This window comes from Castor canadensis, chromosome 16 (genome assembly GCF_047511655.1).
Source record: "Castor canadensis chromosome 16, mCasCan1.hap1v2, whole genome shotgun sequence".
In the NCBI taxonomy this organism is placed as follows: Eukaryota; Metazoa; Chordata; class Mammalia; order Rodentia; family Castoridae; genus Castor; species Castor canadensis.
The window spans coordinates 64,075,555-64,103,247 of record NC_133401.1 but is presented as its reverse complement, the minus strand read 5'-3'; the positions used below and the strand labels follow the sequence as shown (position 1 = coordinate 64,103,247).

Sequence of the window (27,693 nt, the reverse complement as noted above, 5' to 3'; positions counted from 1 at the left end):
CTCAGCTCTAGAATTGAACCAGATCAAATTAGTTAAAAACCAGATTAATCAAATTGACCTTTCAGATCCATTGATTATTTTGAGTTCTACAGAATAACTAAAACATTCTGAATTTCTTCTAAAGGCAAAGATACTCTGATTAACATAGTTCTGAATTGTTTATAATCATGTATGCTGTTCTCCACTGCCTGAATGCTAATAAAAGCTTCCTAGAATTCATTCCTTAAGAAGTTAAGTCATGGCATCTAATTATTTGGCAGTATGTTTTAAGTACATATAATTATATCTTTCTTCCATTTTGTGATGGTGGTGAGCCAAGTAATCTGCATCAAGAGAAAAATAACAGCTACATTAATGCTACTAACAAGGGGCTCACAGTACTTTGGTAAAACCCTCTCATTATAATCTTAGCACATAATGGGCATTCAATATATATACATATTTTTTTTAAATTTACCAAACATCACTACCATCTTTGCAAATAAGAGAACTCAGGCAAAAGAAAATTATATTGACCCTGTTCCATATTTCAGTCCTTGGAAGGTCAGCTATGTGATTGTGGCTGAGACTTGGGAGTATGAAGTTTTAAGTCCTGACCATTACCTTGGGCAAGTCCCTTCTCTGAGTGTCTTGCACTATTAGATAGGATCAGTTCTCACACAGGTAGAGGGCAGTGATGAAGAACAAGGTAAAATAGCATAGTGGTATAACTTTATAACCATGGGTATCAAGTGACAGGTTTGCCTCATTTGGTGATGTTAATTGCAAAACAGCGTCAGAATTTGCGCCAAGAGGATTTTTTTCCCCAATCTGGAAAAATAAGTGATTGTGATAAGTCTTCTGGTGGAATATATCTCAGGTACTTTCTTCTGGGCACACTAGTGGGAGGTACAAAGGGAAAGCAAAATTGCATTTTCCAGCCTGGGGAAGACAAGCCGGTCGACCTCACCAAGCAGATTGTCTTGAAGGATTTTCAGTCCTGCCACTGCTAGAGGAGATCGCCACGGCCTGTGGGTCAGTGATGCCCTCAGAGATGCAGAGTAAAAATGGAATGGCCGAACGCGTGGGCATGGCAGGGTTGACTGTCATTGAGAGGGGAGCTTGCAAGACAGGAGACCAGGTTTAGCTGTTGTTGTTGTTCCAAACCTCTTCTGGAAAGCTTCACTACCACTCAGATGCTGGGGACACCATCATCTCTGTCTATCCCAAACCTTCGCTAGCTATGAAAATGTTCTGAAACCGCAAGCTCCACCAGGGCAGGCTCCCTGGCGTGGGCTCAGAACCCATATCTGAAAAGGGCGTTGTACCCGAAACGGTGCATTGCCTAAGCCTTCTGTGCCCCAGAAGCCCCCACATAAAGTCCAGAGCAGTCAGCATCTTGTGGCTCTGCACATGAAAAGCCTCCATGTTCTGGCCTCCTCCATGGAGGAGTGAGACACTTTGCAGGGAGTCAGAGCCCCACCTCCTAGGTTTTTGCTCTCAGCACACCCAATGCCACCTGCGACTCAGTGTCTATCTCTATTCCTCTCCTTCAGAGTCTTCAGAAAAATTAAGCTTGATTAATTTTGGCAAATGATTGGCACTCTACGGAGACAAATATTTCTGTAAATGCAGGAACAATGTAATGTGAAAATGTTTCACAAACTCCAAAGAGATCCATAGCCCGACCAAAAACCCCAGCCTTAGGGTTGATCAAGTTCCTTTAGAGCGCAGACAGTGGCCGCTTCTACCACGGCCGGGACCGGTGCTTCTCCGCGTCCTTCGGGCTTCCCCTCTAAGAGGTCAGGTCCGGCAGGGGTTAGGGGTGTCGCTTTCGCAGTGGGAACTGTACTTGAGGGAAGCGCTTGGCAGAGGTGCGGAAAGAGACGGCGAGCTAGGCCGCACCCAGTGAGTAGGAGCCAGGCATGATCCCAGGTCAGGAGAAAAGGCCAAACCTCGGCCCCGCCATCGCGCCGCACAAGGTGCGTGCCCGGGACAGGTGTGTGCTGGCAGAGCCAGGTGCGCAGCGCGACACACCCCCAGCAGGTACACTTTCCTCCGCCTACGAGTGACCTAATTACAAGGCAGCGCCCTGAGGTGGGGGAGGTCACTTCCACCAGGCTGCCACTCCCCACCGGCTCCTGCCCTAAAAGGTGCGGGAATCCTACGCAATTCCGCCGCTGTTGAACTGTGAAGAACTACGGGGTCGTAATTCTTGTTTCCAAAACCAAGTTTCAAGCCCCAGGTGGAGAACTGGGGCGTGCCACCTGAGCTGCCTTTCCAAGGAACTGATTTCAGAAGCCCCTCTCCATCTGGACTGCGCCTGCGCCCGGTCCGCGCCGGCACTAGGAAGGCGCGGAGCTCCAGGATCCGCTCCTTTCGCCGTTTCCAGCACCGCGCTGGCTCGGATTCGGTCCTGCCCTTCCTCCACCCCCACCTTCTTAGGGACCACGCCCCAAGAGCGACGGCGCCTTGGTCTCCGGCCAGCTACGCTGCGCCTGCGCGTTGGTCCCCCTCAGAACCGGCTGTGCGGCTGCGCAGCTCGCCCGTTTCGGTCCGCTCCCCTCCGCTCTCCCCCGCCCCCTGACGCCGGCGTGACGTCACCACGCCGGGCGGCCGCCATTACAGAGAGCCGAGCTCCGGGGCTAGGGCGAGCGGAGGAGGCGGCACAGCGGCGGTCCGAGCACTGCGGAGAGAGGCAGCGGGGCCAGCGTCAGCGCCCAGCAGCCGTCAGGGCCCACAGAAATACCCCGGGAACCGGCGGCGGCGTGTGCGTGTGGCCCGTGTGCGGGCGGCGGCGCGGGAGCAGCGCGGAGCGGCAGCCGGTTCAGGCGGTCGCATCATGGACGAGAAGGTGTTCACCAAGGAGCTGGACCAGTGGATCGAGCAGCTGAACGAATGCAAGCAGCTGACCGAGTCCCAGGTCAAGAGCCTCTGCGAGAAGGTAAGTTGCTTTCGGGGTGCTTCGGAAATGGCTGTAGTCCGGGCCCGCCCCGGAGGAGACCGCGGGGTGGGGGCAACATGGCGGAGCCGCCGGCAGGGCCCCCCGAGCTTCACTGACCGGCGCCCGGCCCGGCCCGCCGCGGCTCCCGAGCGACCCGGCGCCCCCTGCCTTCCGCGCGCGGATTGGCTGTCGCCGCCACCGCCGCCTAAAATGGCGTCGTTTGCCGGACCCCCGGGTTTCAAGCCTCTGGGCTTGGCGCCGGGCGCGGGGTGGCAGCGAGAGCCGAGACCTCCGGGTCCGAGTCTGGGGAGGGTTTGGATCCGGATGCGGGGCTCGCGCTGTGCCGCCAGAATGGGGCCCGGGCTTGAACGAGAGGTGGAGAAAAGGCGTCCCACTGGTACTCAGGCCCGACTCTTGGGGCCCCGCTGCCCCGAGGGTTCCCTAAAGGCAGGCTCGTAGGCCAGATCCCAGAGCTGCGAAAAGGTTATTCAGGCTACGCTGGGTGGCTTGTATTAACTCAAACAAGCAGTCTTTTTTCCGAGCCCTCTGTAAATGGTGTCTTTTAAAGTCATAGAAGAAATGGCTAGCCTCATTTCTGCGAAGGTCATGGTGATAGTATGTAAGGGAGGAGTATAACTTATTTTTCGTAGTTGGAAGAAATGGAGGATTTGGTGAGTCATACTACACAAGGAGCTCTTGGGTTGGAAACCAAGTGTCAGTTTATGATTTATAATGCTGACTCAATTGGGTAATGTGAAAGCCTCTGAGCTTCACATAGTTGGCATTTTGCCATTTATTTTTAGGGTGAGCAACATAAACTGGAAGAGTGTCAGATTTTGTATTCACACTCTTTGTTGAAGAAGTTGAGTGTATTTTTTGTAGTGATTATAGTCACTACACTGACCTCATACTGTACTGCAGGCATTGTGTTGAATGTTCAAATCATATCTCACAGATACTGGAAATGGGTTGTTCCAACCCAGTTAATAACTCAGAGCTTAGTATTTTATGTATTATCTAATTCCGTTTTTTTCTCTAGGCGTTGGTGAAATAGCTTATTTAGCTATCAGCTATTTTACTTTGGAAGTTTTGTAACTCAGTTTTCTAAATATATAAAATGTTTATCTCCACTGTGAACATTTTAACTGCCGTTTTCACAACACAGCATTTCATTTTAGTGCAGAATTTTGGAATATTATTAGTATTTTGTATTAGTGGGGTTTTTGGAGCGCTATTGTGCTCACTCGTATGTGGTTTGATGTAAAAATTAGGCTCATGGGTTCTTCTTCATATGTTCTCAAGACATGCTTTTTCAGATTACTACTTTTTTTTTTTTTTTTTTTTTTTTTTGGCAGTACTGGATTCCGAACTTAGAAACTCACCCTTGCTAGGCAGACGCCTCTACCTCTTGAACCACACCCCCAGCAAGACTCGCTTTTCCAGAAACTGCTAAGAACAATTGGAATTTATGACAGATTTAGATTTATTTGCTAGTTGATGAAGTGGTACATCTGTTGAAAGTTGAATTTTAATAGCAATGTATTGAATCTCCTGTTTTTTAATTCTCCCATGTCGCTGAAGAATTGGGTCAAGTGGTTGAGCGCCTGTCTAGCAAGCATGAGGCCCCGAGTTCAAACCCCTGTACAAAAAAAAAAAATTTCTCGCACATCAGGTGACGTTGCTATTTTAAAGGCTTCGGTATAGGCCTTTAAGAACTAGGGATGTGTCTCGTCTCAAGTGGTGGATTACTTGGCCAGGTTGAATCCCCAGTACTTGGAGGGAGAAGGGAGAAGAGAAAAGAAAAAGAAATAGGCCTTTAAGAATTACTTAATGTATATAGTTAGATCTCAGTTTCTAGCTATGAGAAATGGTTTTTACTAACTTTTGGGGCTCCGTGCTTTATACGAAAATTTTGAGTCAGTATCATTTGTGAAGAAAAACATTTGAGATAATGATGTGATTGGAAGACCACTCACTGAACACCTAGTTAGACTTGAACACTAGACCTTTTTCTCCTGAGTACATTGTGACTGACTTTGGGACAACCACTTCACTTGGTCTTTGTTTTCCAGGCTACAAAACATACTCTGAAGCTGGATTTAGTGGTGAATGCCTGAAATCTCAGTTCTTGAGGGGCTGAGGCAGGAGGACTGATCATGAGTTTTGGGCCAGCGTGGGCTATGTGCTGAGACCCAGCCTGGTGGGAAAATACTCTGAAGTTACTTCTGTTTTCTAATTTAGTACTTTTGTGTTTAAATGTTGAACTTGATTGAATACTCGTAACAAAGGGATGAAAAGGAAAGGAAGAATAATTATACATATTCTCAAGGAGCATTAAATTTAGTTGGAAAGAAAGCAAGGTACAGAGATGAGTGGGACATGAACCCTGGAAGGAGTAGGTTTGCTTTGGAGACTATGGAAGATAATATGGGATTCTAAGGTGGGATGGTGGCTAAAGCTTAATGGAGCCAGTGTTCATTGTTTTCTACTTGGTAAAACTAAGATGTAGTGAGGCTAATCGACTTAGATTGCCATTTCTCTCTCTGTCTCTCCAGATTTTAGTTCTGAGCCAAAAAGATAGAAATAATACTTGAAGCTAGGTGTTACGAAGTAGATCCTTTTTTGGTGGTGAATATTATTACACAGCCTTCTCATTTGTATTTTTGATTTTTTGGAACTATATAAACTTTACAGACTAACTTAACAATTTTATTTAAGGTAGGGGGTGCATAACTTTATAGGTCTTATACAAGTCCTAGTAAAGCAAGTGTTTGCTTGTACTGTTAATATTTATGTAGACAATAGCATCTTTGGGTGAAAACTATATCTCTTTGATGTGATTGCCTTCTAAATAATAATTTTGATTTTGTTTTGTGTTTTTGTTGTTTCTGATTTTTTTTTGAGACATGGTGTCTCTATGTAGCCCAGGCTACATAGATCCTACTGCCTCAGCCTCCTGCCACACCCAACTTAAATAGTAATTTTGAAAATACTGAGTTAAAATTTTTCATTAGTGTAATGGTACCCTTTGAAAAATACTTACTAGAGATAACCATTGATACTTTCCTTAATTATAAAAAGGATGATAATATAAAGGCCTAGTACCAATTTGAGTAATATACTTAAATAGTAAAGACAGAAATATGCATTAGAGGTCGTTGTGACTAAAACTTCCTGAGAACATTAGTATTTTACCAACAACAATTAACAGTGTTAAGTGTTCAAAATGGAGAGAATCCAAGTGTGTATTATTTGTAGACAAGGGTGAGCATGGTTTTTTAAATCTTTTAAAAGATGTGATTAAAGTTTATATTAAAGCCCAGTTGTGTGTGTAGAATACTTTTCATTCTTAGGGGCTAGTAATTTGTTATTTAAAAATTTGGTAAGCGAAGGTGGGCACTGGTGCCTCATGCCTGTAGTTCTAGTTACTTGGGAGGCTGGGATTGGGAGGATCATGGTTCAAGGCCAGCCTGGGCAGAAAAGTGTTTGAGACATCATCTCAATGGGAAAAATAGCTGGGTGTGGTGACACAAGCCTGTTAGCCCAGCAACAGTTGGAAGTAGTGTAAAATAGGAGGGCTGTGGTCCAGGCCAGCCTGGGCAAAAAGTGAGACTCTTATCTCCAAAATAATCAGAGGCAAAAAGGGCTTGAGGTGTGGCTTAGGTGGAATAGCGCCTCCCCAATGAGCGGGAAGCCCTGAGTTCAAACCCAGTACAGCCTCCCCCCAAAAAAAGAAAGAAAAGAAAAAATATTGATGAGTGAATACAGTTTTGTCTCATGCATAGTTTTGTAGTCAGTAGCCTTACTACATACATGAAGTTGGCCAGGCATGTTTGCGTCTACAGATTGAAGGAAGTAAATAGTATCAACTTTGGCATTAACTACAATAAGCAGTACTTTTATATGACTTCAGCAATGACTTATGTATGATTTTTGGCTTTGTGCTTTCAAGTCTTAGCAAACATGTGGAGAATGTTGTTTGATAGCCAATTTTTTTTTTCAAAAGGAGTTCTTTACCCAACCAAGCATGCAGTTTTTCCATTGCTCTACAAGCACTATAAATAAAATGCAGTCACTAAGGCTTCATTTAAATTTGTTACATGAGTATAAAAAAAGGCAGATTGCTTCTTCCTAACTAGATAAGTTGAAAAATATTTGTCGGAGATTAATGTGTGTGTGTGTGTAGTGCTAGGGATGGAACTCATGGCTTTATGTATACTAGGCAGGCAGGCACGCTACCAATGAGCTATATCCCAAACAGTATGGGCCAAACAGTATTTGGTGGGGGACTGTACTGGGGTTTGAATTCAGGGCTTTGCACTTGCTAGGCAGGCACTCTACTGCTTAAGCTACCTCTCTAGCCCCAAGATTAAATTCTTAATGTGAAGTAAGTAATATATTTGTGAGTATGTATGTTTAATTTAAAAGGTTATTTGGCTCATTTCCATAGAAGTAATTTGACTATTGAGAATAAACAGATGGGGAAAGCATGTTACATATTATTTTCATCATACTTATACATAGTTATTGTTCTTGGTTATAGATGTAAACTAAGCACCTCAGAAAGGTAAAGTGACTTCTCTCCAGGCACTAACATTGAGGGCGTAAGGTTATGAATGCTAATCCGAGAGTTTGAGTCTTTCTTTATAGATCCCTGAGATAGTGTTAATAATGAAAGATGCAGGTGAATTGGGGCCAAGCTGGATTGTGGAATCAACAGTTCTGTAAAATGAAGTGCTGTCCTTTTTCTTACTGCTTGAAAGCTTCCAGTCATGTCATGCTGTTGTCCCAGTTGTCTTAGAAACAGTAATTATTCTTCCATTTTGGAGATGGCTAACTATATTGGTTCCTCAAATAAGATTGGTGAAAATCGTGGGTCATTTTTCTGTATCTTCTCAATATAAGTCATGACCCAAAGACTGAGCTGTAAAATATTCTAATAAAGTATAACTAACTTACATTGTCATTGCAGCTTATAAAATACCTCTTTCCATTTTCATAGCTTCCAAAGTCAAGCATTTGTGTATGTTTCCTGATCTTAATGAGAAAACAGAACAGTTCTGTTCACATATAGAGCTGTTTGTTTGTGTGTGCGTGTGTATCCCCATTCGTCTCTATACCTGTCCCTTTTTTCTCTGTCCAAGACCAAGAGTTCTGTGTCTTCAAAAACTGGCAGTGAAGGCTGGAGGTGTATTCCTGAGTTCAGACCCTAGTACCACAAAACAGGCAAACAGTGTCTTCAAAAACTGGCAGTGAAGGCTGGAGGTGTATTCCTGAGTTCAGACCCTAGTACCACAAAACAGGCAATGAGATGAAACTCATGCTGTAGAAAGAATGATGAGCCCTGGAGGAACAAATGAGGTAACATATCTCCAATCTAGTGTTCCTCTTTTGTGGCAGCAGATATTTTCTCCTTTTCATGTAAGTCAAGTTTGTCAGTTACCTACGAGGTTATTCTTTGTTTAGTTTGGAGGAGGTAAACTAGGGAAATCTGAAGACCGAGGAGTTTGGGTTGAGGTGGTGATGAGTTCTTTTTTGAGGAGGGCTGAGTACATGCAAAATTACACGGGACAGGAAAGTTCTTGATTCTTCTTTCCACTTCTCTCATTTCAGTCAACTTTTTTTTTTTTTTCTTCATTCTTGTTTGAAAAATCCCTCTCTTACCAAAGCAAGATCTGAATAGGACTGGATCTAGGAAGGCGGAAGGTTTTTTTTTTTTTAAAGTTTTAGCAAAGATTTATTTTACCATAACAGGATTAAAAATGAGAATTTTAATGAGGACAAAGCACTTCCTGCTAGAAGCGAAAAGGTGGGAGAAAGTGCAAAAGTAGTGGCCCTTTTTGTGGACTCTGGATGCTCTGAACTGGGGAACTGTATGTCATCAAGGCAGAGTTAGCAACCCCTAATCATTAGACAGTGGTTCTGAGTCACCAAGATGGGTCCTATTACTCTATTTATTTATTTGTGCATACAATGTTTGGGTCATTTCTCCCCCCTTGCCCCGCCCCCCTACCTCTCCCCCCCACACCCCCTTGCTATCTGGCAGAAACTATTTTGCCCTTATCTCTAATTTTGTTGTAGAGAGAGTATAAGCAATAATAGGAAGGAACAAGGGTTTTTGCTGGTTGAGGTAAGGATAGCTATACAGGGAGTTGACTTGCATTGCTTTCTTGTGCATGTGTGTTATCTTCTAAGTTAATTCTTCTCGAACTAACTTTTTCTCTGGTTCCTGGTTCTCTTCTCCTATTGGCCTCTGTCGCTTTAAAGTATCTGCATTAGTTTCTCTGCATTGAGGGCAACAATTGCTATCTAGTTTTTGGGGTTATCTTACCTATCCTCACCCCTCCCAAGTGTGCTCTTGTTTTATCATGTGATTGAAGTCCAATCCCCTTGTTGTGTTTGCCCTTGATCTAATGTCCGCATATGAGGGAGAACATACGATTTTTGGTCTTTTGGGCCCTATTACTCTAAAACATGGGAGATGTGGCTAGGAATAATAGGTGAGTTTTAAGATTTCCTTTTATAAAACATGCCTTCTATTTTTCTCTACTCATTCAAGGAACCTTGCAGCTTCTTAACATCTAAAAGGGGAAGGCAGATACAGGTAGCCACTTGATGTTTCCCTTTTCTTCCAACTTCACATCCAAAAGCTGATAGAAGGGGCACTAACTGCTGTTTTTACTTCCTGGTTCTAATGTCTGAGTCTGACCCTATTAATGATTATTAAAAGTAATGATTCCCTGTCTCCTAATCTATCCTTCCTCATTTTCCCCCTAAACAACTTTGGGTGCTTTTAATCTTAAAAGGGGTATAGAGGATGATGGTCTGTTTTCTGTACGTACTTCTGAGCCGAAATTGGGTATTGTCCCTAGCTAGCAAGGGAATCCCAAAAATCAATCCCCTATTTTATTTAGGAGGTGACATGGGAAATTCAGTTGTCAGGACATACAGTTGATGGGCTATCACAATCAGGACCAGAAGAAATCAAGTTATTCTTTTATTTTTAAGTTTAATTTTGTCTACTCTGTAGGTAATGTCCTGGCACTTGCTAGGGTTGATTGCTGTGAGTTTGATAATAAACACCTTAGATGAGAATCCAAACTTGGGAAATTCAACTCCTGGCTCTGGCTTGCAAATCTTCTGTCACCTGATGATGGGGTAAGGGGGTGTTACTGGAAGGTCAGTATAGCTAATTCCAATTTGTGTCCAAGAGACATATTCAAGCAATGTAGTAAAAGTGATAGCAAAGTTTATTAGGGAAGAAATACACATTCAATTTACTAAAAGCAAGCTGGCTCTAGCTTGTTTGGTTTTGTTGTTTTGTTTTAAATGACATTTCTTTCTGCGTAGTGGTAGCATAAAGGCGGGCGAGGTGTCCTGCTGCCTGTTAGTGGAGGGGACACAAGTGGTATCTCAAAGATTGGTGGAGACTAGTCTGGATTAACTGCATAATCTCTTCATAATACAGTTTTATTGCCTACTTAGATATTGGAATTGTGGTTTGGAATGAATGATCTTGCCAGTAAAAGGTATATATGTTACCAATTTGCCAGTTGCTCCTGCTCTCCCTATCCTCCCCCACACTTTAAGTTATTGTAGTTACTACTACAGATAGTAATTTTTTACCCTTGTGGTAAATCTAGCCCTTGTATTTTTTCTTTTTTATTATTAGAATATTACAGTTATACTGGGGGTACATTGTGACATTTACAGAAGTGCTTACAATGTATGTTAGAGTCACCTCCTCCATCTTTCTCCTTTATCCCTCTTCTCTCTCTTCTTAGAACAGTTTCAGCAGGTCTCATTGTTCCATTTCATACTGAATCGTATATTTCCACATTTACCCTTTCCTTATTCTTTCCCTCCTCCCACTGGTACTAACTGCCAAGCAGAACCCATTTTACCTTTGTGTCCTTCATTTTTTTAAAAAGACATTTTTGTTTGTTTATAATGGTTATACAGTTTGATTGTGACATTTCCTTATACATGTGTATTATACCCCGCATCTGTTCATGCCCTCCATTATTCTCCTTTATACCTTAGTCCTCTTCTTACGGTGATTTTATCAGGTTTGAATGTTTCATATTCATACTTGTATAGCAAAGTACATTAACCATATTCACCTTTACTTTCTGCATTCACCCTCCCCTCCTATTAGTGTCCTCCCCTTCACATGATTTGTTTTACATTCTTGTCCTTCATTGTTCAGGTGTCTTAAATCTGCCTTATATACTAATTTATCACTAATTTTTTGCACAATTATGAAAATGACATAAGACAAACCCTACCTTTTATCTTACATGAAAATCTTATGAAGCAAAATGAAATTCTATTTTCATTTTGCTACTGAAAAAACATTCTGCCTAAGAATTTAATTATTTTGCTTTTTAAAGTTTTTAAATGACTTCTGCTTAAACTGAAAAGTAAAATTAAAGAATTACCTTCTTCAGCTTTGCTTCTATCTTTATCATTATATTAGTACAATCAGAATATGAAATGCATTTATTTGTAGTAGAGTTCCAGTGAACATTAGAATTAGATTTTCTATAGCTTTCAAAAGATGAAGATTTCCTATGTCAAGTAATACTGGGATTGGGAACAGCCCCTGGCACTTGGGAGGCCGAGGTAGGAGATTGTGAGTTTAAAGCCAGCTATATAGGGAGTTTGAGGTCAACCTGGGCAGTATAGTGAGATCCTATCTCAAAAACAAACAAACAAAACCCCAAAAAGATTGGAAAGAGTAATTTGTATCTGGTTTTGAGTTTGATCCCACAATTGACACAAAGACACATTAAGACCCAGCATTGGTTTCTTCCTTTCTTAGAATAGCTGGTTAGCTTCCACTTATAACAACTTTTTCCACCAAGGGCAAATTTTGTGGTATAAAATTTTATTTCTTTAGTTAAGTACAGATGAACCTGAACTATAATTTCCTGAGTATGAACTTTGGCATTCTTCTGTGTTTGACCTGTATGGAAATTGCTTTTGTAGTAAAACTTGATTTATTCAGTTTTATTTTTTGCTTTTTATTTATTTTTCTTTGGGACAGGCTAGCTTTGAACTACAGTGCTCCTGCCTCAGCCTATTGCTGGGATTACTGGTTTATGCCATCACACTCTGCAGGAGTAATTTATTCTTTTGAAGGAATGTACTGTTAATATATACGTTTAAGAAGTGCTTCTTGTTACATTAAGACCTTTTTCAGAACTATGCATGGTAGTGCATGCAAGCCACTAATACCAAAAGTGAACATTAACTCAAAAAATTGAGCCAGTATTTGAAGCAAGGTATTTCTTGGTACACTGGAGTCCCAGAATTATTCCTGCTATGTGATTAAGTAGTTTTTTTGTTTGTTTGTTTGTTTCTGAGACAGATTCTTGCTATGTTGCCCAGGCTGGCCTTAAACTCCTTGGCTCAAATGGTCTCCCTGTCTTGACCTCTCAAATAACTGGAACTACAGGTATACACCTCTAGGCCCAGCTTTAAGTGTTTTTGAGACTAAGAAAAATATTGCTGGAGATCCTAATGAAATTACTTAAAATTTTGCAGTTGGATATTTTCCCTGGAGTGTATGCTATCTACAAAGGTCCTTGCTGCTTTCAGGTAGCCTTGTTGAAGAATGGCATGATTCTGATGAGTGCCAAATCAGGTGGCTTGAAGGATTCTCAGCCTCATCTTTTCTGTGAGAAAGCTTTTGTTCAGGAAATGTTGCCTGTTCTCAGTTGAGAGGGGAGAGTTGGATTAGGAGTTACTATGAAATATTCAGCATTGGTGACTAGTTTTTAAAAGAATTAAGAAAGATACTTCTAAAACACTATATCCCAATTCAGTGATTCTGTGATGATGCAGGATTCCAGAGTGCTTCATGTTCTTGTTTAAAGCACTCATGTAAATAGTTTGGGTAGTTGTCATGTAATCCTAGAATTAAAGTAGAAAAAAATCAAACATTATTAGAAATTCAAGGTGATAGATTAACAGTTGTAGAAAAATTATAAAGCAAAATAGACATAGAAAAATACGTGCTATATTAAAAGTAAGAGAAAATGCCAAAAAGTCAACTAAAGTAACAGATTAAAGCATAGTTTATAGAAGTCTGTAAGAACATCATCTAACTCTTGATTAGATGCTCAAAGGACATGTGAGGAGTAATAACTGCTAGTAAGTAAACATGGAATGAAAAGTTGGATCAAACCCCAGTACTGCTAAAGAAAAGAAAATTTTGAACTGAGAAATGCCAATTAAGTCGGTGTGATAACTAGCGTATTAAGTTGGCATGATCCAATTTTGAAGTACATATGAAACAACAAAAAAAAACCGTTTATGGTATTTTACTGTGTAATCCTGTAATTGAAAACTTTCCAAAAAGAAGTAACTCAAATAGACAATACTAGATTTACAGATTTGTTCAAGAGAATATCGTAGTATTAAATGACCACTAAAATGATGTATAAACTTTTTAGTGAATACAAAATTTTAGTACAGTTTAATGTTTGTTATTTTTTATACAAAGGATTTTGACACAGGTTTTTTGTTTGTTTCTTTGGGTTTTTTTGTTTTGTTTTGTTTTTTTGGTGGTAATGGGGCTCTTGAATTTAGGTCATTCTGTGTGTTTTTATGTTTGTTTAACTTAAAACAAAAATTCGAACTGGGTGCCAGAACACAGAAAAAGAAACTTCATACTTTTTTTGTGCTCAAGTCAAATGCTTTACTATCCTCCCAATTTTCCCACCAAGATAAAGAATTAAGGCTGGGTGCTAGTGGCTCATGCCTGAAATCCTAGCTACTTGGGAGGCTGAGATCTGGAGAACCATGGTTTGAGGCCAGCTCAGGCAAGAGACACATCTCCCAAATAACCAGTGCTAAATGATCTAGAGATATGACTAGGATTACAGTGTGAGCCACTGGTGCCTGGCTGAAGTTTAGTTTCTGATAGAATTAAATGTGAAAATTCATTATGGCAAGGTATGCATGGCATGTGACCATCTATATTCTTCTACCATGGTTTTTTTAAAAACTTGTGAATAACCTTAAATTTTCTTTAAGGTAGAATTTATCGTTGTATTCATAGTTATTTTTGTAATTTTGGGTGGTAAAAACACATGATGTTAATGTCAGACTTAGTGGTGGAATATGCCTAGTGAGGTATGATTTTTAGTAATGATAAATCTGGGGAGGTTGAAATTATCAAGAGAAACTTTTCAAAATAAAATAGAACTTAAACATAGTTTTCATGTATTTTTTAATAAATACCACTTTTTGAAGCAGTATACATTTTTTCTAAACTTGGTAAAATGTTAGGTCAAATTCATAATTATTTGGGGGTAACTTGAGTTTTTCCAGGCATTTTTGGTGAATGTATGGAAATACCCCCTCCCCTCAAAAAAAATGTTTGGAGTATAGAGAACAGTGGTTCTCAAACTTGCCTGTACCTAGGAAAGCACTGTAGGTATAGGAAGGACTTAAAACTTACTGATATTTATGGGCTGGCAGAGTGGCTCAAGTGATAGAGCACCCGTCTAGCAAGCATGAGGCCTCTGGATTCAAACTCCAGTACCGAAAAAAGGAAAAAAAAAAAACAAAAAAAACTTGTATTCCATTCCCAAAGATTCTAACTTAATTGGGAGAGGAGAGCATGAGTATTGAGATTTTTAATGTATAACTATCGTTGCAAGTCATTGCTTACTTGTCATCCTTGGTTGTTGCACAAAATGCAATGAGAGGGCTTAGAAATGTAGCTCAGTGATAGAATACTTTAGCAGGTGAGTGAACCTGGATTCAGTCTCCTGTACTGCAAAAGAAAAATAGTAATGAGCAGTCGACTCATCAGCAACATTTTCTCTTATGATAGTTTGTTGTGGTACTTGGTTAAAGTCTTCCCAATTAGCTTCTCCTTTTCCTTCAAGAGACTTAATACAGTCTGGGCACTTTTGCTCAGTTACTTGTTTGTAACTTGTTTAACTTGTAAACTGTATCTCCAGTGGCTAGCACAGGGTTTGGCACATAGTAGTCATTCATACACTTGAGCAAAAAATTGTTCCCCAGTGTACTTTACATTTCCTAGCATATAAAAAGTGATCAGTAAATGATAAGGTTTCTACTTTTATCTTTAAAAGTAATGTTTGAATTTTGAATCTGTGGGAGAATGAGCATGCTGCATAAAAAGCATTTACATTGACTAGTCCAGTTGTACAAAACAAGAAGTTTGTGTTTTGGTGTAAAGAGTATGCAGAAAAACATCAAAGTAACAGACAAAATTTTAATGTCTTCCAAAAACTTAAAAAGGGACTGGAGGGGTGGCTCAAGTGGTAGAGTGCCTGCTTTGCAAGCGCAAGGCCCTGAGTTCAAAACTTTGGTCCTACCCCCAAAAAAGAGGCAGGATCAAGAAACCTCTTATAGCCTGGTAACTTGAAATGCTAGCATTATAGTTAGAACTCTAAAACTGAGGAAATAGGAACCTGTATTTCTTCATCCATTTTTGTTTATCTTGTGTGGATGCTAATTATCCCCTTAGTACTTGAAATAGAATTGTGTTTTGTGTTTTTTTTTTTTTTTGGCAGCACTGGGGGGTTTGAACTGGGCAGGAACTCTTATGGCTTGAGCCACTCCTCCAGCCCTTTTTTTGTGATAGATTCTTTTTTTTTTTTTTTTTTTGAGATAGGGTCTTGAGAACTATTTCCCTGATCTCTGCCTCCTAAGTAGCTAGGATCATAGGTCCCTAGCTTAATTAGATGGAAATTTGATAGGCTTTTAAAACTCCTAATAGGGCCAGGCACTGGTGGCTCACACTTGTAATCCTAGTTACTCAGAAGGCAGAGATCAGGAGGATTGTAGTTCAAAACCAGCTGGCTCAAATAGTCCAAGGGACCCTATGGAAAAAGCTCATCACTAAAAAGGGCTGGTGGAGTGACTCAAGGTATAGGCCCTGAGTTCAAACCCCAGTACCGCAAAAAAACCTGCTAATATTGGTGATACGGCATTGGGCCTCTCCCTTTGGTGTACATTTTCTCTAGACAACAGAGGGGTGAGATAGCCAGTGTATAGAATCTTACCTATATCTTGTTTTATTTTAAAAAGCTCATAAATGCCTGCAAATTTCATCATATAACAAGTCTGCCCCCTTAATATACATTAAGTGTGAGCAAATGTATCTTTTTAAAATGTTGTTTAAGGACAAATGTTCTGTTTTTGTATTGTAGGCTAAAGAAATCCTGACAAAAGAATCCAACGTTCAAGAGGTTCGATGTCCAGTCACTGTCTGTGGAGATGTGCATGGGCAATTTCATGATCTCATGGAACTGTTTAGAATTGGTGGCAAATCACCAGACACAAATTACTTGTTTATGGGAGATTATGTTGACAGAGGATATTACTCAGTTGAAACAGTTACACTGCTTGTAGCTCTTAAGGTAATTTCAGTTTTATGTTTTGGGCCCTTTGAACTGGTTTAAACAGTCGTCGTGAATGTGTTTTGTGATTTTCTCTATCTGAATGTTAAACTTTAAAACAAAATTCCACACTTAGGAATGCAAATAATTGAAGCTTTAGACTTCTGATCCTGGGTGTCTACATTCTGAGTAAGGTATGGTTTAGAATAAAAAATAAGAGAATACATGAGAGTATTTGAAAAATGTTAGAGGGCTGTTCAGTAGAAATTTTAATTTAGTAAGTTGGTTATGAAGATGTAGTATAATTACATTTATAGATATTTTGAAATGTTATAAAGGTACAAACATCAAATATTGAAATGTTTATATCCTTTGACAGTAATCTATAATGAGAATTTTACTGAGAAACATTTTCAAGAGGAAAAGAGCATTATTTATGTAAATAAAAGTTACAGCATTATCTTTAATATCAGAAAAAATTGATCTAAATAGCCAACAGTGACAATGGAATAGTTTGCAGCCGCTAAACATAACCTAATAATCTAGAACATTGGAAATGATAATTAAAGCCAGGTGTGGTAGCACATGCCTGTAATACCAGCACTGAGAGGGAGGATAAGGCAGAAGGATAGAGAGTTTGAGGCCACCCTGAGCTACATAGCAGCAAGACCCTGTCTCAAGAAAGGAAAAGAAAAGAAAACTAAAGGAAGCAAATTGCAAACTTTTGTGATCCAGTTGTAGCTTTATAAAATACACAGATGAAGATCTGACAGTGAAACACAAAACGATACTACTTTTTGTGTGAAATGCTTTTGCCTTTCACTTCTAAAAAGTTGTTGTACTTTACTTTTTGGGATGAAGGTATTTTCCCTTTTCCTTATTTTTATCACAGAATATTCAGAATGATAAAATTAATGTCACAGACTTTTCTATTATTAGAGAAGCCGTGTGACATGGTTTCAGCAAGAGCTGAATTTTAGGTGATTAATATCTGAATTGGGTAAAGTGCTGCATCATTATGTTCTGTATTTGTAAAAAGATGGAGTTGGATTAGATGGTGGACAGTTTCTGCTATGATTGTAGATACTGTCAAAGAAGATTACAGCACAGGGTCAGTCCTAGTACACAAGAGGAATGAATGATGCTCCCTTTCAGATTTCATGCAGGAGGGTATGATGGACTAAATTGTGTGCATTTCATATGCTGGCTGGTGGCATGGCATTAGTGGTAGGAAGCATGCCTAGCAAGCATAAGGCCCCAGTATCACCAAGAAACAAATTTCATTTGCTGAAATCCTAACCCCCCACTCCTCAGAATATGACTGTATTTGGAGCTAGGACTTTTACAGAGGTAATTAGGTAAAACGAGGTCATATGGGTAGGCTTTGATTCCAGTATGAGTTGTATCTTTAAAAGAAAAGATTCAGGTACAAACACAGGAGATGTGAGAACACATGGAGAAGACAGGCCTTCTGGCCTTCTGAGGACACCAACTCTCCTGACACCTTGATCTTGTACTTCTGCCTCTAGAACCTTGAAAAATACTTTTCTTTTGTTTAAGCACCCATTCTGTGACACTTTTTTACATTAGCCCTTAAAGTGAATGGTGCTGGAACAAATAGATCAAGATATGGATCATTGGCCTCACTGTAACAGCAGAAGCATGAACTTTTATAATAAACTGTCGGAGAAAATATTTGTGATCTTAGCTCATCAAGATTTCTTAGATATAGTAACAAAAGATCTGTAAAAATTAGGTCATCGGCCTTCATCAAAATTAAGATTTTTTGCTTTGTTTTTCAAAAAAGCATCATAAAGGAAAAATGTATTCAGTTTTTCAAAACAAATTATGTATTTTAATTTTTTAAAAAAGTTTTTTCAGTGCTGGGATTTAAACTCAGGGCCTTATGCATATTAAGTACATGTTCTACCACTAAGCTATATATCCCCCACATTCAAGTTTTTTGAATTTTTACTTTTTTTTTTGGAGGGGTGTCTTGCTATGTAGCCCAGGCTGGCCTCAGCCTCTCAAGTGTTGGGATTACAGGCATAGACCACTATTCCTATCTTTTAAAAAAAAAGACAATAATAAAAGTTTTTTGTTTTTTGTTTAATTTTGGTGTATGGGGGTGTTGAACTTGGCCTTGTGTTTACTGGGCAGGTGCTGTACACTTGAACTACTCCACCAGCCCTTTTTGCAACAGTTATTTTTGAGATAGGGTGGGGGTTTTTTGTTTGCTTGTGAGACTGGGGTTCAGGACTTTGTATTTTCAAAGGAGGTGCTCTACTGCTTGAGCCCCATCTCCAGTCCATTTTGTTCTGGTTACTTTGGAGATGGGGATCTCATGAACTGTTTACCTGGGCTGGTCTTGGACTGTGGTCCTCCCGATCTCAGCCTCCCAAGTAGCTAGGATTATAGATGTGAGCCACTGGTCCCTGGCTTAGGGCTGGCTTGGTCTCTCTTTATACCCTGGCAAGCCTGGATTGCAGTTCTCCTATTTATGCTTCCCGTGTAGCTGGTATGACAGGGTGCATGCCACCACAGCCAGATTTTACTGATTGAGATTAAGTCTGACCTTGAACCTCAGTCCTCCCCATCACCACCTCCCAAGTAGCTAAGATTACAGGCCTGAGCGACTACTGCCCACTCTCTTACCCCTCACCACCTCCTCTACTATACAGATAATTTTTTAATAGTCAAGATACTTAAAAAAATCTTTCACCAAAGAAGGTACATGGTCAGTAAGTACATGAAAAAATGCTTTAGTGTCATTAGCCATTTGGGAAATGCAAATTAAAGTTACAGTGAGCCACTTCACGTTTATTATAATAACCGTATTCAGTAAAACTGATACTAAGTGCTGATGAGTATGTAGAGAAATTAGTGTATCCCCATGCATTGCTGGTCAGTGGGAATGTGAAATGATCCATCTGCTTTGGAAACGTTTGACAGTTTCTCAAAACATTAAACATAAACCTACTGTATGATCTAGCACTTACATTCTTTATAATCTGTCCAAGAGAAATGAAAGCATATGTCCCCACCAAAACTTAGCAAAAGTTATTCATTATAGCCAGAAAAACTGGAAACAACAGTTCATCCTGCTGGGGAATAGAGAAAATGAGACAGTGCGCAGCTATAAAAAGGAATAAACTACTGATCTGTGCTACAACATGGATGAGCCCCAAAAATATTCCAAGTGATACTTGGCACAAAAGATCATTCTTCCATTTATATGAAATTTCTAGAAAAGGCAATCTCAAGACTGAAAGTAAATCATGGTTGCCAGGGAGTGGGAGTGAGGAGTGACTGTAGATAGGCATGAGAGATCCTTTTGAGGTGATGGGAAGGTTCTAAATCTGGCTTGTGATGATTGTTGCATAACTTAAATTTACTAAAAATTATTGATCCTAGAATATTCACTATGAGATTTTATATCCTCTCATAATACTTGGTATAAAGTTGGTGGTAGAGGGAGTTTGGTTTTCATTGAGATGGAGTTGGCAAACACCTCATTGGCACTAATATGTTTGTAAAAATCTGTGGTTTCAATTCATTGTAATGTGGGGGAGTATATGCTTTTTCAACAAAATTGAAGCTCCGGATTTCCCTGTAGAAGGTTTCCTGAATTGTCATTTGACTTTTCAAAGAGCTAGCTGTTTATGTTTCCCATTTTGTTTTAGGTTCGTTACCGTGAACGCATCACCATTCTTCGAGGGAATCATGAGAGCAGACAAATCACACAAGTTTATGGTTTCTATGATGAATGTTTAAGAAAATATGGAAATGCAAATGTTTGGAAATATTTTACAGATCTTTTTGACTATCTTCCTCTCACTGCTTTGGTGGATGGGCAGGTTCGTGCATCTTAAAAACTCATATTGCTTATAATTTTCAGGAATCTGGTTCTTTCCATATTCAAATCCTTGTTGATAGCATTCTTTGTGTGTGTGTGTGTGTGAGAGAGAGAGAGAGAGAGAGAGAGACTAGGGTTGAACTCAGGGTCCTTTGCTTGCCACATAAGCACTCTGTCACTTAAACCACCAGTAAATAGCTCCTTAGGTAATCCAGTATTAGCTGCAAGCCCTTTGTTTTTATTTTGTTTTTAAGATAGTGTCTTTTTTTGTTTGTTTGGTTGGGGTTTTTTTTTTTGTCTTGCTTTGTTTTTTTAATAGTGTCTCCCTAACTTTGCCCTGGCTGGCCTCAAACTTACTATCTTCCTGCCTCTGGAGTAGCTGGGATTACAGTCACACACTGCTGTGTCCAGACTGATAGCATTCATTTAAACTTTTTTTTTTTTTAATTCCTTTGTATCAGTTACTGAATTGTATGTCGTGGGTTCATAGGGATGGAAAAATGTATGTTAACCTGTCTAACCTCTGAGGCTGTTTCTGGATGAGTCTAGGATATGTAACAAGCTATTTACTGGTCTGAGTAGGACTATGCACAGAAGAACTTGCAAGAAAATCCTGAGTATGAAGGTAACTATATTAGTGTCTGACAGGGGGCAGGAGTAAGATAAGAGCAACATTTTCTTACAAGAGCTGATTGAGTGCATGCCCTAGCCATGGTGTGTCAGAAAGAAAGAGAGGGTATTCAGTATTTTTGAGTGGGCTAGAGCAACAGATTCTGCAGAGTCAAACCTTATTAAGACAGAGCAAAGAAACACTGATGGGGCCAAGTGTGAGGATTGCTGCTTACAGCCTAGTCCAAAATATTTATAGTTTCTCACAGGTTAAATTAACATTTAAAACGGTTCTTTTCAGATCTTCTGTCTACATGGGGGCCTCTCGCCATCCATAGATACACTGGATCACATAAGAGCACTTGATCGCCTACAAGAAGTTCCCCATGAGGTATGACTGCTTTTGGTAGTAAATTCTTCTCAAGAAATATTTTAGGAAGAAAATTTAATTGTAACTTGGTTCATTGTATGTTTTGTTTCATTTAATTCTCAGAAACAACTCCACGATGTGTAAGCACTCTTGTCAACCCCTTGTTCAGAAGAAGCATAGAAACCTTCCAGTGTCACCTTAGCTGTGGGCCTGGGTTTATTAGAATCTGCATTTTCTATCTGAAAAACCTCTGTTTTAGCCACTAGCCCACACTGCCATTTGTGTACTTCAGGCAGATTTTAGCCCATGTTGCTATTGGGACTTATGCATTGATGTCACTGTGCCTCATAGAGACTTCTGGAAAATAGTCTCATTTGACAGACATTTTACTATAAAATCTGTAACTGTTTTCAGCAAATACCAGTCGGGTAGTGACTTAGAAGAATGTCACTAATGGTGAATTACTCAGGTCATGAATTTACCATTTTTGTAAAAGGCAGTTTATAACTTGTTTTTTAGGGTCCAATGTGTGACTTACTGTGGTCAGATCCGGATGATCGTGGTGGTTGGGGTATATCTCCTCGAGGAGCTGGTTACACCTTCGGACAAGATATTTCTGAGACATTTAATCATGCCAATGGCCTCACATTGGTGTCCAGAGCTCATCAGCTGGTGATGGAGGTATGTTCTATTCTTTGAAACCATTTTTTTTTTAGTAACTAAAGGAAAAGGAATTGTATATTGATCCTGTAAGACTCTCTGTGTATTCCTTCTTGGTGAGTTTGCCATTAAAGCCTGAGCCTTTTCAGCAGATGCATGCTAGAATTAAAATGAAGTTTTTGATAATGAAATATACACATTTAATATGCTTTCAGAGAATACTTAATGACTGGGAAGGTCTTAGGATTTAAGGGTGGGGAAATAAAATGTAGGGAAATGGGGAGAGATAGAACAGATCCCTGGGAGGCAACATGAAAATGTTCAAGTGGTCCTTTGGATGATAGGATTACAGGTGATTTAAAAGAAACTAAAGGGGAACACACTAGGGTTCTTGGCATAGAACATTGATTAGTATACTTTAGAACTAGATTCTTAATAACAATACAACTTTGTGATTATTGTCAGTAAAATCTGACTTTGCTAAAGTTAGGGAGAGAAAATTGTGAACACAAAAAGTAAGACGAGCACCTCATGTATTCAGATGGGTTTCTGGATAAGAGATGAGGTGAGGTCCTGGGAGGTGTATATTGTTTGTTACTGGCCAGTAGCCAGCTCAGGGCCTTCCCCCTATGACTGAGGAGATAATTAAAGGGAGTCTGCTCTTCAGGAGTGGGTAATTTAGTCAGTTTTCTGCCACTATAACAAAATACCTCGCTCAGGCTACCTGTTTAAAGAGAGGTTTATTTTGGTTCATGAGTGTGGAGGTTCATGTCCCATATTGGGTGGCCTCATTGTGTTGGGCTTCTGGAGAGGGCAGAAACATGTCTTAGAACAAGCAGCCACATCTCAAGCCAGGGAGCAAAGAGAGGGAACAGACACACTGGGGTCCCACTGTACCCTTCAAGGGTACTACACCAGTGACTTAAGGACACATCACCTCCTAAGCTTCCTCTGCCTTCTATAATGCCACACTGGAAACCAAGCCTTTAACACATGGGCCTTTGGGGAAAATTCAACATTCAAACTGTAGCATGGGTCTCTGCTTCTATAAGGAGTGGCCAGATACTTTTAAATAATGATTAAGGTCATGCAATAAAAGAGACTGATGAGACACTGCCATTTATAGAGGGCAGTAAGAAAAAGTTTGTTTATTCTGTGGTGATCTGTGTTACTTTTTAAGGTTTTTTGTTGTTGAAATTGGGGTTTAAACTCAGTGGCCTCACAATTATGAGACAGGCACTTTTTTTTTCTGACACAGTCCTTCGTATTTGCTCCAGGTGCCTTTGGACCACAGTCCAGCTGGTTTGCTAGCTGGAATTATAGGTGTGATCTACCATGCCCTGTTTATTCATTGAGATGGGGGTCTCACTAACTTTTTGCCTAAGCAGACCTTGAACTGTGGAGATCTTCCGGATCTCCATCTCCTGCATATCTGGGATTACAGACATGTGCTATCACACCCATGTCCTCCCCACCACTTTTTTTTCCCTCCCCCGGTATTGGGGATTGAACCCAGAGCAAGCACTCTACCACTTGACCCTTGCCCTTTGTATATATGGGGAGGGTACTTGTTTTGTGATAGTGTCTCACTAACTTGTCCAGGCTGTCCTCTTTAACTTGCAGACTACCTGCCTCTCCCTCCTGAGTAGCTGGGATTATAGGCGTTGTACCACCACACCCAGCTAAGGTTTTTCTTTTTATGCTTTCAAAAAACAAACACAACAACCAAAAAAAAAACTAGTTTCGTACTTTGGGAAAGAGTAAATGCATGTATATTTAGAGTTTTGGGGGTAAGTTGTAGTTACTTTCTCTCTTGAGTAGAGTCACATTTACTTGTGTAAACAAGGGAGTAAATTTTTTTTTTCTTCTAGGGATATAACTGGTGCCATGACCGGAATGTAGTAACAATTTTCAGTGCTCCAAACTATTGTTATCGTTGTGGTAACCAAGCTGCAATCATGGAACTTGATGACACTCTAAAATATTCTTTGTAAGTATTTACATTTGAGCATTTGGTTCCTACTACTGAGTATATATACTACCTTGCTAATGAGAGGTTACATGTTCGTGAGGTCATGCTAAATCAGATTCCAACTTGATTTTAAAATTTTCTGATACATATTGATAGAAACTAACATCCTACATAGAACTTAGTGTGAATTATTAGATTTTCAAGTTTTGTTTTGTTTTTTGCAGTAGGGGGCTTACACTTGGGCTTACACTTGCAGTAGGGAGCTTACACTTGGAGCCACTAGACCACTTTTTTTGTTACGGGTCTTTTTGAGATACAGTTTTGCAAACTGTTTGCCTAGGCTGGCTTCGAACTGTGATCCTCCTGATCTCTGCCTGCTGAGTAGCTAGGGTTACAGGCGTGAGCCACTGGCACCCTGCTGATTTTCAACTTTTAAAACATGCTTTTATTGTGGAATTAGTAAAATGTATTTTGAGGATGAGAAATCTGACATTTTGGAGTTTTTTTTGGCGGGGGGGGGTACTGTGGGTTGAACTCAGGACTTTGGACTTGCAAGGCAGGCCACATCTTCATCTTGGTAATGGGATTTTGAACCCAGAGCCTGGCACTTGCTAACCAAGTATTCTACCACTTAGCCACATCCCCCCAGCTCTTTTTGCTTTATTTTTCAGATAGGGTCTAATGTTTTGCAATCCTTCTACTTACGACTCCCATATAGCTAGTATTACATGTGTGCACCATTGTGCCTGGCCCTAGCTACTTTAAAATTTACTTAGAAGCTGGGCACTGGTGGCTCACACCTGTACTCCTAGCTACTTAGGAGGCAGAGATCAGGAGGATTGCAGTTGGAAGCCAGCTCTGGCAAATAGTTCTTGTGACACTATCTCAGAAATTCCCTACACAGAAAAGGGCCAGCAGAGTGGTTCAACTAGGAGAGCCTATGCCTAGCAAGCATGAGGCCCTCAGTTCAAACCTCATGCTGCCCCTCCCCCACAAAAATTCAATTAGAAGAACCTTTTTGTCAAATGATCTTAGAAGGAACCCCATTATATGAAATATTGGATAGTAAATGTATGGTTCTGCTGGGATAGGGTTCTGCTACATTAAGACAAGCTGAAACTGGAAAGGAAAAAAAATGTGTTAGATTTGAAAGACTTTGGGTCTTAATTTTTATTGTTAATTCGTGGATCTCTTAGATTAGAAACAGTGAATCTTGTCTTGTTTTTCAGCCTGCAGTTTGATCCAGCACCTCGTAGAGGCGAGCCCCACGTTACTCGTCGTACCCCAGACTACTTCCTGTAATGAAATTTTACACTTGTACAGTATTGCCATGAACCATATATTGACCTAATGGAAATGGGAAGAGCAACAGTAACTCCAAAGTGTCAGAAAATAGTTAACATTCAAAAAACTTGTTTTCACACGGACCAAAAGATGTGCCATATAAAAATACAAAGCTTCTTGTCATCAACTGCCGTGACCACTTTAGAATGAACCAGTCAGTCCATTGCATGCTGAAGCGACATTGTTGGTCAAGAAACCAGTTTCTGGCATAGTGCTATTTGTAGTTACTTTTGCTTTCTCTGAGAGACTGCAGATAAGATGTAAACATAACACCTCGTGAATACAATTTAACTTCCATTTAGCTATAGCTTTACTCAGCATGACTGTAGATAAGAATAGCAGCAAACAATCATTGGAGCTTAATAAACATTTTTAAAAATAAGTACCAAGGCCCCTACCCCCCCAACTTGTGAGTTTTGAAATTGTTTTGTTTATTTTCAGGGATACTGTTTAATTTAAATGTCTGATTTGTCTGCACTCAGTTTATTCCCTTTTCAAATCTCAGCCCCATGTTGTTCTTTGTTATTGTCAGAACCTGGTGAGTTGTTTTGAACAGCTGTTTTCCCCCTCCTGTAAGACAATGTTACTGCACAAGAGCACTGCAGTGTTTTTCATAATAAACTTGTGAACTAAGAACTGAGAAAGTCAAATTTTAATTATATCAGTGGGCAAGACTGGTGCTGTTTATTTAAAAAGATCAATTGATAAATTTTAGAATTTGTAGAATCCTAGGTAATGAAAAAATAAAGATCAAAGTCACTACATAACCTGTGGCGCAACTCTTTGACCTTCTTCAGAAGAACTTCAAGATTTATTTGTATTGTGTGTAATACAGTTTGTCAGATTGCTGGTGTGATCTTGTCTGTAAGAAAAGAATTCTTGGTGCTGCAGTAAGATGTAATTGTTAAATATAACTTGAGAGTTAAGTTTTTAGGGTTTTGTTTAAAATGGCATGTTTTCAGGTAGAGCTTGACAAACTAAATGATGTAAGTAGTGCAGTTTCTGGTTACAAATATTACTGCTATGTATATTCCATGAACTCTTTAAAATGATTGGCATATTGGTAAGTTCTTGACAAATATTTGTACATTATTTGAGACATGAGATCTTAGCATTAAGTTTATCTTAGATAAAGCTTTTAAAGCATTAGCCTGTGTTAAGTTCTTTAAATGGTAATTAGTGAAACCAAATAGAAAAATATTGTTGGATCATGATTTAGTGTTTTGTCTCAAAGACAAAAGTGGCACTTGATGCCAGTGCTCAACATTTAATGAATCCCTCCCTTTATCCTTTGAATAGAATTAAAAGTTAAAGACAGTTCTAATGTGGGAACTAATATTTGATATTTTAAGCTATCTAGGTAAACTTCAGGATGCTTAATCATTACTTTTGTGAGTGTAGTAAATAAATGTTTACTTGCTTTGCACTGTGTTAAATTTGAAATCAACAGAGAAGTTACAACATTTCCTTAAGTTTGAAGAAAGTACACATATACACAATTTGCATGTGTGTGTACACATAGTTGGAGTAAATTTTCTTTAATGTCCACTTTTTCTCTCCTCTGATCTCATTGATCCTGGTGGCTTTATGGAGTTAAATTGTCCAAATCAAAAAATCCTTTATGAGCCTTTCCCCCTCATTTCTGTTCCTCTGTTTGTTGCTTTATTTCCTTTCTTCCTGACTGAACAAATACTGTATTTATGTACAGTAGTTTTATTTCAATACCCAAGTGACCTGTAATAACAGAAATAACTCTAGAGGAATTCATATCTTGTCATTGACTTGATGCTGTCATCCAGGTACAAATTCTCTAAACTGTGTGTTTAGCAGAATGAGACTTGTGGTAAGAATTGTGTGGTCTTTGAATAATTGCCTTTCAAACTGGAAAGTGTGAGAAATGTGTTGGTTAGTGTAATGATTTCTAAAATTTTGTAATTATGGTTGGATGGGAATTACTATGTTGGGTGATAATTTTTTAATTAGTGACAGGTTAGAATAAGGTTTTTATCTTTGGATTATTTTAGTGGGACTGGGGTTTGAACTCAGGGCTTAGCACTTGCAAAGGAGGTACTATCACTTGAGTCACACCTCCAATCCAAAATAACCTTTTAAAAGCTGATTGTTTGGGCTGGGGAAGTAGCTCAGTTGCCTATCATGTACAAGGTCCTGGGCTTAGTCTCCAGCACCATTAAAAAAAATAAAAGTTCATTCTAAGAAAAAAGATTAGTCAAGAATGAGTGTTCTGCAGCCTGTAATCTTAGTTTCTTGGGAGGTTGAGATCAGGAGGATCACAGTTCAAGGCCAGTCGGGGCAAATAATTCACGAGACGCTGTCTCCGAAATAACCAGAACAAAAGTGTTCTGGGCTGGTGGTGTAGCTTAACAGTAAAACATTTGCCTATAAAGCAAAGGATGAGTGTTCTGAGTACTTTACACTGAGGTCTTGGATAAATTTGCTTTGGAACAGAATGAATTTCTAAAATGATGTGCTTACTACTTTGGGTTGACTATTTTAAGCAAACTTTTTATATTGTGTAATTATTTTAATTTTTAATTTTTTTTAGCTGATGACACA

The 27,693-nt window shown here is 39.6% G+C and overlaps 1 protein-coding gene across 1 annotated transcript; it reads left to right on the top strand.

Moving 5' to 3' along the window:
* Positions 1–2,610: 2,610 nt before the first annotated feature.
* Positions 2,611–25,886, top strand: Ppp2ca (protein phosphatase 2 catalytic subunit alpha). The gene is made up of 7 exons (XM_020168373.2): positions 2,611–2,923; positions 16,120–16,329; positions 19,992–20,165; positions 21,075–21,164; positions 21,663–21,824; positions 23,675–23,793; positions 25,005–25,886. The coding sequence occupies exons 1-7, from the start codon at positions 2,822–2,824 to the stop codon at positions 25,075–25,077; spliced, it is 930 nt and encodes a 309-aa protein (XP_020023962.1). The 5' UTR covers positions 2,611–2,821; the 3' UTR covers positions 25,078–25,886.
* The last annotated feature ends 1,807 nt before the right edge of the window (positions 25,887–27,693 follow it).